Source organism: Phoca vitulina, unplaced genomic scaffold (genome assembly GCF_004348235.1).
Source record: "Phoca vitulina isolate PV1807 unplaced genomic scaffold, GSC_HSeal_1.0 scaffold4, whole genome shotgun sequence".
NCBI lineage: Eukaryota > Metazoa > Chordata > Mammalia > Carnivora > Phocidae > Phoca > Phoca vitulina.
In genome coordinates, this window is record NW_022589707.1 from 13,061,739 (window position 1) to 13,079,206 (window position 17,468).

The 17,468-nt window shown below is 38.4% G+C and overlaps 1 protein-coding gene across 4 annotated transcripts in view; it reads left to right on the forward strand.

Moving 5' to 3' along the window:
• Positions 1-17,468, forward strand: part of CHCHD3 (coiled-coil-helix-coiled-coil-helix domain containing 3) — a 270,756-nt gene that overhangs the window by 86,328 nt on the left and 166,960 nt on the right. For all 4 annotated transcript variants that reach the window (XM_032401548.1, XM_032401547.1, XM_032401550.1 and 1 more), the window contains exon 4: positions 12,773-12,890. In XM_032401548.1, coding sequence (XP_032257439.1) covers positions 12,773-12,890 — 118 coding nt within the window. The remainder of the gene's footprint in view (positions 1-12,772; positions 12,891-17,468) is intronic.

Sequence of the window (17,468 nt, forward strand, 5' to 3'; positions counted from 1 at the left end):
TTTTTTTTTTTTTTTTTTTTTTTTTTTTAGATTTTATTTATTTATTTGAGAGAGAGAGAATGAGAGACAAAGAACATGAGAGGGAGGAGGGTCAGAGGGAGAAGCAGACTCCCTGTCGAGCAGGGAGCCCGATGCGGGACTCGATCCCGGGACTCCAGGATCATGACCTGAGCCGAAGGCAGTCGCTTAACCAACTGAGCCACCCAGGCGCCCGTAAAATTTGATTCTTAAGAGGCTGTTTATCCTTTTGTTGTGGTGGATTTCCATTAGTTTTTTTGAGAACAGAATTGGTCTTGCAGCATATACTCCTTTGGTGGAGGGTGGGGGGGTTGTCTTTCTGCTTCACATACAACTTCATTAGGCTCTTCAGCTTTCCAAAGAGGATGTCACTGTTCTCTCAGGCTGACCTTTGTGGCAATTGGCTGCGCATTTCACCAGGATTATAGAATAGGTGCTTGCCATGGAATTTAATCTTGAACTTAGTACTGTGCAATATTTAATTAAAGCAGTGCTCTGCGATATAGGCATTCTATCTATTCCTTGATTCCCTAAGACTTGTCCTTCAATTATGCTTGATCAGTATTACCTGCAAAACTGGGCCATGCTGTTCTGTCCTTATGTGAAATTGCTCTTATTTGATTGTGTAGATGTTAATAGTTTTCACCATGCATATATTACGTATTATATACATATGTGTATATATACATACATATATAAAATATACACATTATATGTATGAAGACTTAATAGTGTTTATAGTACAGGGGAGCTGTGTTATACCCCAAGGTTTCTTTTTAGGAAAATGCAGCTTATAACGAAAAGGCGATATAGGGAGATTATTTCCATAAAATTAATTTACAGTGCCCTGGATTGTTTCATCCAGCACTTTTAATCAGTTAACTCTGCCCTAAAATGCTTTAACAAACCCTTTAGCGTTAAAAAAGAATAAAAATACAAGAGAAATGTTAAAAGTGGAGAGGATTTTAGGGAGTTGGAGGCTTGAAAGCATCTAAAGCATCTCCACTGTCCTCCCATTTCAATTTCAGTCTCATTCCCAGCTGCTGCTGGTTAGAAGAGCATGTGACGGATGGGCGTGAGCCAGTAGGCTAGGTTTGGCAGAGCGCAAGGATCACCAGAATTGGCCCCCATCAGTCTGAGAATGCTTCTCGGAGAACTTTTTGGTTTCCATGTCCCTGTCAGCTGGTTTGGGAGAGAGATGGAAACAGAGAGACTTTCTCCTGGTTCCCTTGACAGGGGGCTGAAAACTTCTCAGCTGGTGATCTACCACTGGGCCCCAGGGCGGAGACTGCCCAGTCTCCCACCTTGGAACAGGTACGTCTGCTGAACACAGCCCAGCAGCTGGGCCTATGCCCTGGTGAGTGGGCAGATGAAAAGAAGGCACTTGCTGGACACTGCAGCCAGACGGAAAGACAAATGAGAGGAGCACTCAGAGAACGTGCTTCCAGCAAGAACTGTTGAAATATTTCAATGGTGCTTTTGATGTTTGTGGCATTGGCAACTATTGCCACTTGATTGTAAGATAGCATTGATTTTAAGGTGCATCTTGATTTTATAGGTATTGAAGGATGGGGAAGATAACTCCATGCATGTTATAATTGATGAAAGGGACTAAACTGTAGATGGAGATAAATGGAAGAGATAGAAGAGCAATGGTAATTAAATGGTACGAAACATTTCCCTGAGCTGAAGACAGGCTGGAGTCTGCACATTGAAGGGCCTCTCTGTTTAGGAGGGTTGATGAGAGCAGATGCACACCGACTCATAGACGCTAAAATTTTTCAACTCTAGGGATAAAGAGAAAATCCTATAAGCTTCCTGACAGAAGGAACCACTAATTTGTAAAGGAAATGGGATCAGTCTGGTTTAGGTTTTTCTTCCGCCAACCTGTAAGCTAGAAGGTGGAATGACTCTTGGCATTCCTGAGAAAAAAAGGCTGAAACTCCTGAATTCTGTATTGAGCTCTCATTTACCTGTCAGGTGAAAAAAGGACCTATGGGCATGCGAGGATTTTGAGAATTTATTATTCTGGAAATATTATTCTGGCTAGCAGCCGGAATCCATTGAGGAGACAAAACTCATCAGTTGCTTTTACAGAGAGAATTTAACATAAGAATTGTTATTGAACAATTTAAGAGCTGAAAAGACAGGAAAAAACCCACAACACAGAAGAGCCCTAAGGCAGTGCTGTTTACATAGATGGCTCACGTTATATTTCTGTTAATTAAAATTGGTCTAGTAATCAGGTCAAAAAAAGTACAAAGAAATAGGTGAAAATAATTCTAAGATATATTATTTCCCCCAGTATATCCAAAATATCATCATTTTTTAAAAAAAGATTTTATTTATTTATTTGACAGAGAGAGAGAGACAGCGAGAGAGGGAACAGAAGCAGCGGGAGTGGGAGAGGGAGAAGCAGGCTTCCCGCCGAGCAGGGCGCCCGATGCGGGGCTTGATCCCAGGACCCTGGGATCATGACCTGAGCTGAAGGCAGACGCTTAACTGGCTGAGCCACCCAGGCGCCCGCAAAATATCATCATTTTAACATTGAATTTATTAATGATATATACCACCTTCTTGTTTTCATATTAAGTATTAAAAAAACCAAGTGTGCCCTTTATACTGACAGCACATCTCAGTTTGCAATAGCTACATTTCTGTGGCTCTTACTGACTGTATTGGACAGTGCAGCTTGCAGGTGCCCCAGAGGTAGCTCTGGCGGGAAGCAGTGGCAGTTGATAAAACATTGAACCTGCAGGAGGGGTTTTGTGGACTGCTGTTCAGCCTCAGAGGAGGCAGTGCCTCCTGGCTGGTGTCCCTGCTGTCTGTCTCTGAGCTTGGAGGAGAGGCCAGTGTGTCTGGGACTCAAATTTTGAGGAACATCCTGGTAGGTAGGGCTGGCGTCTCCAGAGTGGGGTGCAGTGAGGTTGATTTTGCAAGTTTGGGCAAACTGGATTAAATAGTGAGGCCTGAGTGATGCTGAAAAGTGTAGACACCAAACAGGTGAGTGCCTTTTTTTCTCTCCCCAGCCTTGCAGTCTCCCTCTGTCACCCTTTATTGACAGAGCCCAAGAGGGACCCAACTGCAGAGCAGAAGTGTGGTTTTGAGACTCCCAGCTCTCATGTCACAAAAGCAGAGGATAGGAGAGGGGTGTGAAGCTGAGAGTCATCGAGAAATATTTGATGTCATAGACCATCTTAGGAAAATATTTAAAAAGAGAATTCTAACCAAATTACAAATTCATTACAACAGATCTCAATATAGGGAAAGGTGGAGAGGAGAGGAAGCACCCATGAGCAGCGGTCTTTGCTGTGTGCCTGAATGGTAGACAGGAACGTCTAATAAAGGTACTATTCATATGGATTCTTGAAATTGGGGAGAAATCCTTGAAGAGAAAGCCCAAGAATTGTGTTAATTTGATAGCACCGAACTCTTAGCTAAGAGTTGGGTTGTGGGGAAAAGTCAGTGTATTCAAATGATTTCATCTTACTGAATTTGCATAGAGTAATGGTTGAGAAAATAGTAGGAATTGTGTTTTTAAACAATAGCAGGGGGAATATGTGTCTCTTAGGGGAAATGAATGACCACTAATGGCATAGAAAAATACATTGTAGATCTTTTTGAGAGGGGAAGAGAATATATATTAACTTGATATAACTGGGAAAATAAGGAAGGGGGGGAAAAGATAACAAAGTAAAATTAATAGTAAACATAATATAAAATGGAAGAAATAAAGGTAAGTGTATTAGTTATTATACTCTTAATAATTGTGGCTGGCCACATTGTCCATTTAAACATCAAGGCTGCCAGATTATGTTAACACACAGACACACCCACCCACCCAGGAGCTATGTAGTATATGACGGACACTTAAAGTAATCTGTTTTAACCTTAATAAATGAAGGTTGTTAAAAGTTAATGGGTTGGCAAAACTATACCAAACAAACAAAATATGAGAAAAGGTACAATTAAGGATTATAAGGACTAACCAGAATAAAGAAACACGATTATATAATGATAACAAGCACAGCTTACAAAAACAACACTCATTAACCTTTATGTGTCAATCAAATTAGCAGCTTGGTATATGAATCAAAACCAGTTCGAAATTCAAAGACTACTTGATTTGAAATAGAAAAATAAAGGACTTTGTGTAATCATTCTTTCCTTAAAAATATTTACTCTGGGCTTGATGGAGGAATCCGCTAAGCTCTAACATTAAAGCATCTCCCATAAAAGAGGTGGATTGAGTTAGTGGTGTGTGTATCTGTACATTCCAGAAGCATAATGCCGGTGGAGGGTGAGAGGTTGTAGTTTGGTTCAAGCTTGAAAGTTCTTTGAAATAGAAAACAAGTATTGATTCTTTTTCCTCTGCAAGTCTTAGAATGGAGAATGGTAATGTCTCTCTGGCCAAAAGTTTCCCCAGACTTACCAACTTGACAAGGACATAATTTCAAAAATGTGTGTCCTAGTAAGGTGTGCTTTTATGAAGAAGAAGCATAAATGCAAAAATCAGTGTAAAAGACTTGATGCCTGTTTCGTATTCTTAAGGATAGGGAGATGCTGTCAGTTTTTCATAGCTGAGCCCTCTTTACAAGAGCCTCCCCCTGTATCTTAGGTCACTGAACCAGGGAGGTCTTCAGGAGGAAGGCAGCTCACATTGTCACATGTCCCCGGCTCAAGCTGTGTCCCATATGGGCTGATGAGAGGGATTTGCTCTAGCGATGCCTGCATTTGTCTCCTCATCCCCTTCCCCTCAGCCGACTCTGTGGTTGTCCTCCTCTAGCATCTTAGTACATAAACACCTGCAGTACCCTCAAAAGGAATGTTGGGGGGGCGGGGTGTAGGTTTCTAGACAAGTAACAACTTTCTAAACAAGTAACAGAGCTATAGATACTTTCTAGACTTGTAACAGGTCATGCAAGGTCATTTCCTCCTCCTCCTTCTATCAAACAGTTGGTTTTCAAGCCTTACTGATACCCACAATTTAATGGTGTCTCTACCTCCCTACTCTGACCATTGTCCAGTTGTATTTTGAATATTGTGATTATTGATGTATTCTTTAAAATAAGTTGATTATTTTGGTTTAAGATGCCTCTACATATTCAGCTTAAGCTAGATAAAGAAGTGGCTTTAGGTCCTTCTAGGAGAGGGAAGGCAGAGGTGCTTCAGGGTGTCCTGTAAGTTCCTCCTAGGGAGTTTAATTGTGAATTTCCAAGGGACAGGGAGGTGCATGAACCATGGATATGGTGACAATAACTTGAGAATAAAATCAGAATTCCTAAAAAAAAAAAAAAAATCAGAATTCTTTTCAAATATAAATGTATTTTCCACTGCAGTAGGAGAATGTATTTGGTAAGAAAATGGTATCAGAAATCTAGGACAGGTAGAACTTTTTCCCTAAGTGAGAATTGAAATAGGGATTCTAGGTACGAAATAATATGTGATATGGGATGGGAGGCAATCATCTGGGGGTGGGAGGTGGGCGGATGAAAACCGGTTAGGATTATGGCTATGGGTAATCCCCAATAAAAGTTGTGGGCTTCCAGTTATGGGCTGAGTTTTCCCTCCAGCATCATTTTGAAGCTATGCAGGAAAATGTCCAGACTATGACTAAATTTTAATGTAAGCTAAAATCACTTTTTAAAAAATGTTTTTGTGCAAAGGAAGGAAACCTTGATTGTTAAATTCTAAATGTCATTTTAAATGATATTTATGTAGAAATATAGATGACAAAAATATATGTCCTCTCAGTTATATTCAGAGCCAGGTCATAATGCTGGTTAAATAATACTGATTTACTATATGGTTTTCTAGATTGCAGTCCTTCAATTTTCCAAGACAGTGCCATTTATTGCTAAATTACCATTATATAAAGAATACCTATGTTCTGTAATATTAAACTACGCTCATACTCTGTATTCATTCTTTCAAAAATATTTATTGAATGCCTGCCAAGAGCCAGGCACGATTTCACTTACATATGCTTTGGTTTTACATAACTTCTCTCTGTCTCCATTTCCTAATACAAAATATAATAGTCGATTCCATAGGATTGTTCTGAGTTACACCTGACAAGCACCTAGACCTGTGCCTGGCCCAAAGGTCAGCATTATTAAATACTGACTCTTTATCTCTTATACATAGAGATATTACATATAGATACATATAAATGTTACATATAACACATAGCTATTATACATGACTGTAATGTGGCTATGTTAATGTACCTTCATCTTTATGTGTGTATTTTGGAACTTCAATGCACAAACATTCCTTCCAGTATTTGAAATAATTTGAGGAGAGAAGTATTAAGCTTGCTGTGTACTTTTATTTTTATAAAGTCTTACTAATAAAAAGTTGTATACTTGTTCCATCATTATTTTTAATAGTCTAATAATTAGTTTGTTGAATTACCCAGCTCAGCTTTTCTGTTTAAAAAATGAATAGTAAACAGTATTTTGAATGCTGGTTCAGCATGTTCTGACAAAGTATGATGCATTAAAATAAAATTCATCATTAGCATTAGAATTGACCTTTGAGGTTGTAGTCACTCATTTTTCTCTTCCAGTGTTTGAAACAGTCTTTCTAAGTGCATTGCAATAATTTGCAGATATTGTCTGTGTAAAATGGTCACAATTCAGTTGTAAATAAATCATTTCATCAAGTCACTTTATCTCTAACAATCTTCATTTCCCATTCTCACCCATTATCTGAGGTTCTTGTCATCTTTCCTCAGTAATATAATGGCTTTATACATTAAATTATAAAGTAATTTTCTAAGCTAGAATTGTATAGAATTACTTACGTGTCAACCTATATGAAGATAAATCTGAGTGTTTGTGAATAGCTACTTGAGCAGTGTCCAGGTTCAGAGAAACAGGGCACCTGAAAGCCAAACCACTTTTGGGAAAGGGCTGGTAATAATTTTGACTTTGGCAAACTCTGACTTGATATAGTGGAAACAAATAAAAAATGAGCTTTAAAAAAAATAATTACGAATAATATCAGATTTACAGACTATCCTTATATGACCACAAAGGTGAGTGATGTAACGGGATCTAATTCCTGTTAGAGGGGTTCACTCTTTAGGAGGTTTAAGAAGCAGAGCTTTGGAAATCAGATCAGGTCATTTTATGTCTCCCATGTGCTTTTGCACCTCTCAGTCTTTCTCCAGTGAAAGAGGGGGGATAGTAATGCCTCCTTCATGGAGGATAATGAGGTTGACTACATAAAAAATGCATAGCTAAAGCTATCTTTAAAATGCCCTTCCCACTTTCTTGAAATCTTTAGGTTCTTTGGAATAAAATAATACTGGCTGGTTTTTATACAGAAACGGAAACATGTAGGACTGGATTTTAGATATCTATGAAAGCTGAATGTATATGAGGTTTTTTTTTTTTCCCATTTAAAAGGACATGTTGTAATAATATTCATTATAGGAGATTTGGCTGGTTTTTAGAAATTCATTTTGCTGGTGTATCTTAAATCTCTCACCTGATTGAGAATATACTGAGAAAAACAGCTAAGTTGCTAGGGCTTGAGGTATAAGGGCAGAGCTGCCTGGTATTTGTTTCATTAAGCTTAGGCAAGCTATCCAATTACTTAATGCAAATAAGAAAAGTTTACACTAAACTCCTACTTCTTTGCTTAAAACTCTAGAGAATTTAAATGAGGAGAGATATGTATTTAAAAGAAGGAGATTTAAATGAAACTTAAATCAGGGGCTTAATGTAGAATAATATTAGACCAGGAGATCTGAAATAATAAGTGGGGAATGCCAATAAATAAAAAAGGGAATGTATTCTCCAAGATACTTGGTTTGTTTAGTTTTATTTCGAGATAATTCTTAAAGCTTTGGAAACCCTAGTTATTAATTAAAGACCCGTTTTATCTCATGCCTCCTTTTCACCTAAAAGGGACCTTCAAAGAAGTAAAGTGCTGCCTTCTATTGTCAATGAGCACTTCACTTGCTTACCTTGCGGAGTGTTTACAAAACAACCCAGCTCTGATATGTGGCTCCACCATTGGGCCAGTAGCACTCAGGCCCAGAAAGCTGGGTCATCTCATTTGGCTCAAAGTAAGAGAAAAATGAGATGATCTTACAGCCATCTACCTTTCATAGATGGCCATTGAGTAGAATAGCTCGATGGAATAATCAAAGCATGGGCCCTGGAGAGAAAGCTCTGAAAAGAATTGGGAGCTTCTGAGAATTCTGAGAATTGGGAGCAGTTTTTCTTTGCAAATCATTTGGAAAGTGATCTAAATGGATCAGTGAAAGAGGAAACTTAATTAGAAGAAATGAATTGCTGTAAATGAATTTTGTGGAGGAGAGATTTGGGTAAATTAGGAATACAACAGTTTAGAAATTTTTCATCTGTTGTTTTTACTTCTGAAGTAAAAAGGAAACTTCATTTAGTGCTACCATCTATCTGAAACTCTGCCCTCCAGAATAATATGAAAGGAAGCACAACTTCTAAAATTTTTTTTCCTAAAATAGCGAAGGCAGTTTTAAGCTTCAGGAACCCTTCCAAGCCTTGCCCTAATTTTTACTGATAATTGTGTGTGTGTGTTTGTGTGTGTATATGTGTGTTAACAGTGTTCCCTCAGTGACTCTAGGTGTCTCAGCCTTTGGTGTCTGAAACAGGCACACACAGAGCTCTAAAGAAAAGCCTTTCTCGGTACCTCTGGAGCCGACTGATGTCTGCCCTAAAACACGTTCTCCTTCCCTAGGTTGCTCAGTTAATATCCTTTAGATTTCAATTCAGATACTGGCTCCCATCCATCTAGTTTCAGAGCAACCTCACTTACTTAAAAAAAAAAAAAAAAAGTGCATCAGAGTTTAAGCTTCATGAGGATAGGGACTGTGTCTCTTGTGCTCACCATTTTGTTTTCAGTAATCAGAATAATGTCTGGCACCCCGTAATTATATCTTGAATGAATTTGTGGATCCCCTTTGTTCTTACCTAGTTCATAGTTTTTATCAAGTAGTGGGAAAGTCCAAGGATGAGACTGGAAATGTAAATGCCCACTGAGTGAAAATGATAAAATTTGGAGATAGATTTGTTTCATTTATCTTCTGCCACCAACTTTCTCAAGAGTTTTTATGGGATGGAGAATAAAGTATTTTTTTTTTTTTTTTTTTTTAAGGATTTTATTTATTTATTTGAGACAGAATGAGAGAGAGAGAGCACATGAGAGGGGGGAGGGTCAGAGGGAGAAGCAGGCTCCCTGCCAAGCAGGGAGCCCGATGCGGGACTCGATCCAGGGACTCCAGGATCATGACCTGAGCCGAAGGCAGTCGCTTAACCAACTGAGCCACCCAGGCGCCCCGAGAATAAAGTATTTAATGTATGTTGTTTGTAAAACTTTTACCTGCAAGGGACTTTAAAATTACATGGTTCAACCATCATATTTTAAAGCTGAGAAAACAGGTTTGTTAGATTGCACAGCTAGGTTGCTGATAGGTAATAAGAATTTATTACCTACCACATATGTATACACACACACGCACATATATATGTAAGGATATATATGTGTGTGTGTATATATATATATTTAGGCAAATGGGAAAGAAACGAAGGAGCATATGAAGGGATAGGTCTGCAGGTCATTGTCAGTTTTTGATTTTGGAAGTCCATGAAGATAATAAAAATAAAGTAGAGCTTCTTATTGGTGAAAACTTGGAAAAAAAGATGGAGAAGACAAAACATATATAGTCATGGTGTATTTAGTGAACTTGGAGATTTTCTTCTTCTTTTCAGAAAACTACCGCTTTTTCTGTATTCCTGACCCCATAGTGGGTACTGTTGTTATTACTACTACTTCATCTAACAGTGTTGAGTGCTTTATGCTAAGTGCTTTGTGTATATAGAACCCTGTAAGGTAGGTATTATACTGGTTCATTTTACTCAGAATAACAAGGCCCAGGGAGATTAACTCAAGTATTGACTCAGCTGGTATGTGCTAGAACCTTGATTTGGACCCAGGACTCCCAACTCCAAAGTTTGTGCATCTGTACCAGCTATTACAAACTGATAATTTTTATTTTTATTATAACACTGAAGGTTTTTGTGCTCAAGTTTTTGCTTCTTTTTCATTAACTTGCCAAAACTTCTAAAGTTGAGCCCCTTTTAACTCCATTTGTAATTAAAATTGATATCATATGCAAGTAAACTAAATTAGAAAAAATAGGTAGTTATTATTAGATAAACAATACCTTAAAATATGATATACCACATGTGGTAGATATGAGAAAATCTAGTTGTATAGCATTCATTTTATGTTGATGAACTAATAATGTGATTTTTGTAATAGTTGTATATCTGTATGTAAAGTCCCCAGCACAGTGCTTGGCATATAGTAGGTGATCTATGCATGATAGTAATTTTTATTATTTTAGTTTCCACCTGACTTATAACCTAGGTAATACCTTTTACTTGCAGGTGATATGCTAGTAAAATGCTTTAACTGCACCGTTTTGTAATCTGATATAGTAACCTCAGCAGTTACCAGCACACTATCCTTATGTGGACCACTTCATTTTTGTTGTTACTCTCCTTTTATAGATCTCCAGGATTTACGTGGGGAGAAGTATATTTTGCTAATTGAGGGCTGTGGCTCTCATTTTAGTATGCATTCGCATCACCTGGAGGGCTTATTAAAAGGCAGTTTATGGGGCACTACCCCCACAGTTTCTAATTCAGTAGTCTGGGTGGTGTCCGAGTGTTTGCATTTCTAACAGGTTCCCACGGATGCTGCTGCTGATTTATGTATACTTTTAGAACTGCTGCTCTGCAGAAATGAGGAGACTTCTAATTATCAGTGTTCTTTTATGATTATGCATGTCCACTGAGTTACTGTATTGATAGCATTGATGCTGCTGAACTTACTGTGAAATAATATGGAGAAATTTGGTTTGTGTAAGTGTAATTATACTTACTGCTTAAGGAAAAGCTTCTAGAGGTTACTTTTGCATTAGAGAATTTCAAAGTGTAGGTTTTAATATTTTTCTGTTATTCATCTTTATTCAAGACATAAAAACACAGGTTCAGTTTTTTAGGAATATATTTCACAAGGTAATTTCTGATTTTATATATATATATATATATATAAAGATTTATTTTTTTGAGAGGGAGAGAATGCAGGGAGGGGCAGAGGGGGAGAATCTTGAAGCAGACCCCCTCTGACCAGGGATCCCAACTCAGGACTTGATCCTAGGACCCATGAGATTATGACCTGAGAGTCAGATGCTCAACGGACTGAGCCACCTAGGCACTCCTCTGATTATATTTTTAATTATAATTGATTATAATGAAATTTGGTTGTAATTGATTTCTGAGAATTTCAGAGTATCTGGATGATGTGGCAATTTAAAAATAGTAACAAGTTTTTATTTTCTTTAGTTCTTTTCAAAACTAAAATTTGATAGACTAGTATTGAATTCAATTTGGTGCTCATCATTCCCACTTACAAAGTAGATTTCACTCAGAATTTCACTTATACCAACATAGCAATTTTACCTTTTCTTTTTAAAGCATCGCTTGTACCTTTGGGGATATGATGGTATAGAGGGGTTATTCTCTCAAGAGATGAAAAGGCAATCAGAAAATCTTTGTCCATAAGATTAGACTAAAATGTACTCTCATTCAGTGATTACTGAATGCCTTTATGTGCCAGGCATCATGGTGAAAATCGGTGCCAAAGTAATTTATCTTTTTCATGCACAGTGAGGGGTTTTAGTGGATTGTAACTTAATATGATGTAATTGTGTGGTGAGGTTACTGATAAACCCAGTGCTGTCGGATGCTTCATTAAAAGAATTAGTATTGTGTACAGATCTTGGAGGTGAAGTTCCGCTGTCTTGTTATGCTAGACTATGTCCACAGTGTTACATTTGGTCTGGGGCTAAGGGACAAATTGGAGTCATTCCAGAAGTGAGGATCCCTGCTGTTCAAAGGTCTGGCCATTTTTGCATATGAGGATTGCTGGAAAATGGGAGTAATTCATCTGGAGGGAAGACATCTTAATTATGTTTTTAGTTCCTGTCTGTAATATAAGATCCATGAGGACAGGGACCCGTCCTTCTTGTTCAGCACTGTATCATCAGTGCCTCGCCCAACAGCTGGTGTGTATGCAACAAACAGTTGAATGAGTCAGCGTTGAGGGGAAGATGATGGTTACTTTCAAATATTTGTCTTGTAGATGGCTTGTTAATTAGACTTACTGCTTGTATCGCCAGAGGACAAGCAGAGGCACCAGGGATGGAATTTTTAGGTGGGCACATTTCAGTTTTACATAAGAAGAACTTTGCAAAACTAGTTTAGCAGTCCTAACAATAACTTTTCAGGGATTTGAATTCTGCTATTTTAAATGCTTGGGTGGAGGTTGCATGGGGACTTACTAGAAAACATACCCGCGGGGCGCCTGGGTGGCTCAGTCGTTAAGCGTCTGCCTTCGGCTCAGGTCGTGATCCCAGGGTCCTGGGATCGAGCCCCGCATCAGGCTTCCTGCTCACCGGGGGGCCTGCTTCTCCCTCTCCCACTCCCCCTGCTTGTGTTCTTGTTCTCGCTGTCTCTCTCTGTCAAATAAATAAATAAAATCTTAAAAAAAAAAAAAAAAAAGAAAACATACCCGCTTTTAATAAATTATAGGTCAAGGTGATTTTGGCCATTTCTCTTCTTATTTATGTTTTTCATTAAATAATAATCAATAAAATAATTTTTTCTAAGTTAGTCCTTTCTTGTCTTTTTAGACTAAAGCAAGGCAAAGAACTGGACCGAGAGAGGGCTTTTGCTAATGAGCAGTTAACCAGAGCTATTCTTCGAGAGAGGATATCAAGTGAAGAAGAACGAGCCAAGGCAAAGCACCTGGTGAGCATTAAAGATTTAGTAGAAATGTCTTGTCTACAAGGAGATCTCTGATGTTTGGGAAAAGCTAAGCACTCCTTGCCAGCTTTTAGTATTGACAAAACGCATGTTCTTTCTCTTTGCTTAGATTTTCTTGGTTTTTGCCTTTTACAAGTTGTTGACAGTTTGCTGATATTAACTGTGAAGGACTTTTTAAGGCAGGTAACTTGAGAATTATTAGTAAAGATCAACGGGGAGACAGTGGCATGTGCATTTGCCTGAAGGGATATTGCTTGTTTGCTCTCCCCGCCCCCCTTGATTTTGATTTCATTGTATTTGAAACCTCTGGGGCAGGCAGCCTATCCTGTTTCTCTCTCTGCATGCAACCACCAGATGTTAGTCGGGGAAGTCTCTGGCAAAGGTGAGTAAGGTTTGATCAATCACTTTCTGTGCTTTAGAAAGGGAAAAATGCAGAGCAAAGGCTTTCAGGAACAATCTTTTTAAAGAAAGGGAATCCTTTTTTTTAAAAGAGCTATTTAAAAAAATGTTAAAAGCAAAGATTACATAAACATGTTTAAAAATGATTATTAATAGAAGGGAGAAAATTTAAAAGGCACCCACAGATCTGTCATTCTTACATAACCATGATTTACATTGGGATGTGTTTCCTCTTGAAATGTTTATTCCTAGGTCTGTTACATACTTCGAATATATAAGAATTTGTATATGTAAGAATATATAAGAATTTGGACAATACTGCGTATAGCATTTAACATCATGAACATTTTCTTTTTTTTTTTTTTTTTAAAGATTTTATTTATTCATTTGACAGAGAGAGAGATAGCAAGAGCAGGAACACAAGTGGGGGAGTGGGAGAGAGAGAAGCAGGCTTCCCGCGGAGCAGGGAGCCTGATGTGGGGCTCGATCCCAGGACCCTGGGATCATGACCTGAGCCGAAGGCAGACGCTTAACGACTGAGCCACCCAGGCGCCCCATGAACATTTTCTTATATCAGTGAATATTCTTCTGAAATGTAGTTTTTAATGGCTGAATAAGGTTCTGTCTTCTTTGTGCATCATAACTTCTCAAACGATTTTCCATTGTTAGGTAAAAGTGGGGCTGCTCTGGTTGAAGCCTGGGGTCCTGACTGCTTACCTCCTACTTCAGCCTTCTGGAAACCCACGTGTAACTTCTCAGAACCGTTAGTGTTCATTGGAGTTTAGTTGGGAACTCAGTGGAGAGGTAAAATGAGACTATGTAATGGAGAACTTTGAATGGAGGACTGAGGGTGATGTCCCTAGCTCAGCAGGCAATTGAGAATTGTTTAAAAATTGATAAGAAAAGGGTCAATTTATATTCTCTCGTAGTTTTTTCCCTTGGTCCTTTCTTGGAGAGGTCATGTGCCATTAGAGAAAATAAAAGGAAGCCTGTGTGTAGTGAATCCATTTCTCCAAAGACTAATCCAGGGTCCAGCTGAATGGGTGGACAGTGAAGCCAGAACAAAAGTGATGGATCAAGAAAGAAACGTCCAGAGACGGGCTGTTTTGAAGGTCTCTTCTTTCTTGATTCTGGGGCTATAGGATATAGATGGCAAATTACAGTATCTTCCAGATTTTAGTCCCTATCATATTAGCCAAATAGAGCCCTCGTAGCACTTAGGGAATAAAAGTAGAATTTATACAATAGGATTATAGTTGATCTGTTTTGGCTTGAGTGTTCTTAGACATTTGAGTGGTAGTCCATGGCCAAAGCACCATGGCTGCCCACAGTAATTTAGGTACCTGATGATTCCCAACTTACTTACAAGGTTAACCCCCTGTATTGTTATTATTCGTTATAGAAGGCATGCATATTCATTGGGTAAAACTCAGAAAGTAAATAGAAAAAATACTAAGATCACTTAAGTTACCACTATCCGGAGATAATTACTGTTAACATTCTGGTTTATTATTTTTATATTCCTTTCCACATTCCACTAAGTCTGTATAAAACATTTATATTAATATGTTTATATGTATCTCCCCAAACAGGTGATAGTATACATAGTCTCATGTAACTCTTACAATAACTTGCATATTAAAAGAAAATTAGACTATAGGGTAAAGATCTTTTTCTATTAATAAATATGTTTGCATGATCACTTTTAATGATTGAATGTATTTCACTGAATTTTCTCAAAATGAGATAATACAGGGATAGTATAGAAAATATAAAAATTACTAAGGAACCACCTCATAATCATTAGTATGGCTACTATCAGAAAAATAGACAATAACAAGTATTGGCAAGGATGTAGTTGGTGGGAATATAAAATGGCACAGCCACTATGGAAACCATTATGGTGGTTTCTCAAAAAAACTACAAATAGAATTACCATGTGATTCAGCCATCCCACTTCTGGGTATTTATCCAAAAGATTTGAAAGCAGAGTCTCAAAGAGATATTTGTATGCCCATGTTCATAGCAGCATAATTCACAATAGCCAAAAGGTGGAAGCAACCCAAGTGTTTATCAGCAGATGAATGCATAAGCAAAATGCGCTATATACTTACAATGGAACGTTATTCAGCCTTAAAAAAGAAGGAAATTCTGACACATGCTACCACATAGATGAACCTTGAAGACATTGTGGTAAGTGAAATAATCTAGTCACAAAAAGACATACTGTAAGATTCCACTTAGATGAAGTGTCTAGAGTAGTCAGATCTATAGAGACAGAACGCGGAAGGGTGGTTGCCCTGGGCTGTGGGGAGGGAGAAATGGAGCACTTCTTAATGGGTTTGGAGTTTCAGTTTTGCAAGATGAAAACAGTTCTGGAGATTGGTTGTATAACAGTGTTAATGTACTTTTTCTGAACTTTTCACTTCTAAATGGTTAAGATGGCAAATTTTCTGGTTTGTGTATTTTGCCATAATTAAAGATTAGAAAAAATTCTAAGGAAATAAGCATTCCTGCACGTGTAATATTTAGAGGGTATAAACGTTCATTCTTTCTCTTCCCCCTTACATGTACAGTCCAGGTTTCCAGATTCCACATCCTCCCACCTTATAAAACATGCGGTGTGGACTGTGATTTAAGTCTAATGTTGTCCCTCAGCCCCTTGATCCTAAGCTGGGGAAGCGGGCATCCCCAGAACCCATGATTCATGTGAGAGTCACCCTGAGAACGTCAGCATGTTTCTGCTGTGAGGCTGGGCCCTCACTGCTGCCATTCTTAACCCTAATATGTGGGACTGTTTGAGTGATGGTCAGACATTGATTTGTTCCTCTTTATTTAGAACCCAAATGTTGCAGCCTGTAAGAAAGAGGTTGGGGTTCACACGGAAGGAATTGGAAAGCTCTCTTTCAGGAGAACTAGGAAAAAAGAAACAAAACTGATGTGATATTGGTATTGTGAAATAAAACTAAGTCCTCCCCAGTCCCCATTTTCCTCTGCCCACTGACAGTTGACATTTAGATTGCTTTCTCCGTGCCTGGGAGTCCAGGCTTCTCGTCCCACAGTTGTAGCAGCTAGCTTTACAGAGGCTCTTTGAAGGGCAAAGTCACGGGAGTCCTGTTGCTGAAGTTTCAAAATAGAATCAGTTCGGACTTCCCCTCAGGAAGAATTGCTTTAGCTGGAGAAGCTGTAAGTGCTGCTCTAGATTTGAGAAGACCAAAGCAGCCCCTCACCCTACTTCTCACTCACTGGAATGATAATTTTAGCCCGCTGATTTTGCCCAGAAGTCCCAGAGAGGCAGTTCACTGATAATCTTACCTACACGGAAATGCTAAATGGAATTCACATTAAAGGAATGCTTCCTAGGAACAGGAAAGCACCTCCATAGGAATGAAGATTACATAAAAGGACAGCACCAGGCAACCTATAAAGTTCGTGCAACTTGACATTCTGTGAATCCTTAAGATCTCGTACATATAAATCTAACATTTGCTGTGTCATTGATTTAAAAAAAATTAAAGAGTTGGGAGTTGTGTCTTTTTTAACTTTGCAGTTGCATTTGATTTCTTTTTAAAATGCTGATTAAAATTTTGATATACTCTTCTGTCTTAATTAAATTTTGCTGATTTGACATTAGTCATTTTTTGTTGTCACCACAGAACTGTTGTATTTTCTTTTTCCTTTTTTTAAACTTTTTAAAATATTTTATTTATTTGTCAGAGCGTGCGAGAGAGAGCACAACCAGGGGGAGCAGCAGGCAGAGAGAGAAGCAGGCTCCCTGCTGGGCAAGGAGCCCAATGCGGAACTTGATCCCAGGACCCTGGGATCATGACCTGAGCCGAAGGCAGATGCTTAACTGACTGAGCCACCCAGGCGTCCCTCTTTTTTCTTTTTTAACCTCAACTTTAAAAGAACCTGCATTTACTTAAGGAAATATTTAAATATTTATACATTTTATTGTGAAATAGTTTCCTTCACCCATTGGACAATGTTTTAGTGAGTGCTTACTGTATGGGAAACACTGGGCTGGATACCAAGGGTATATAAATAAATAAGACAAACCTCTGTCCTTAAGAAATTCAGTCAGTTAAGCCCCCGACTCTTGGTTTCAGCTTGGGTCATGATCTCAGGGTCCTGAGATCGAGCTCTGCTTTGGGCTCTGTGCTC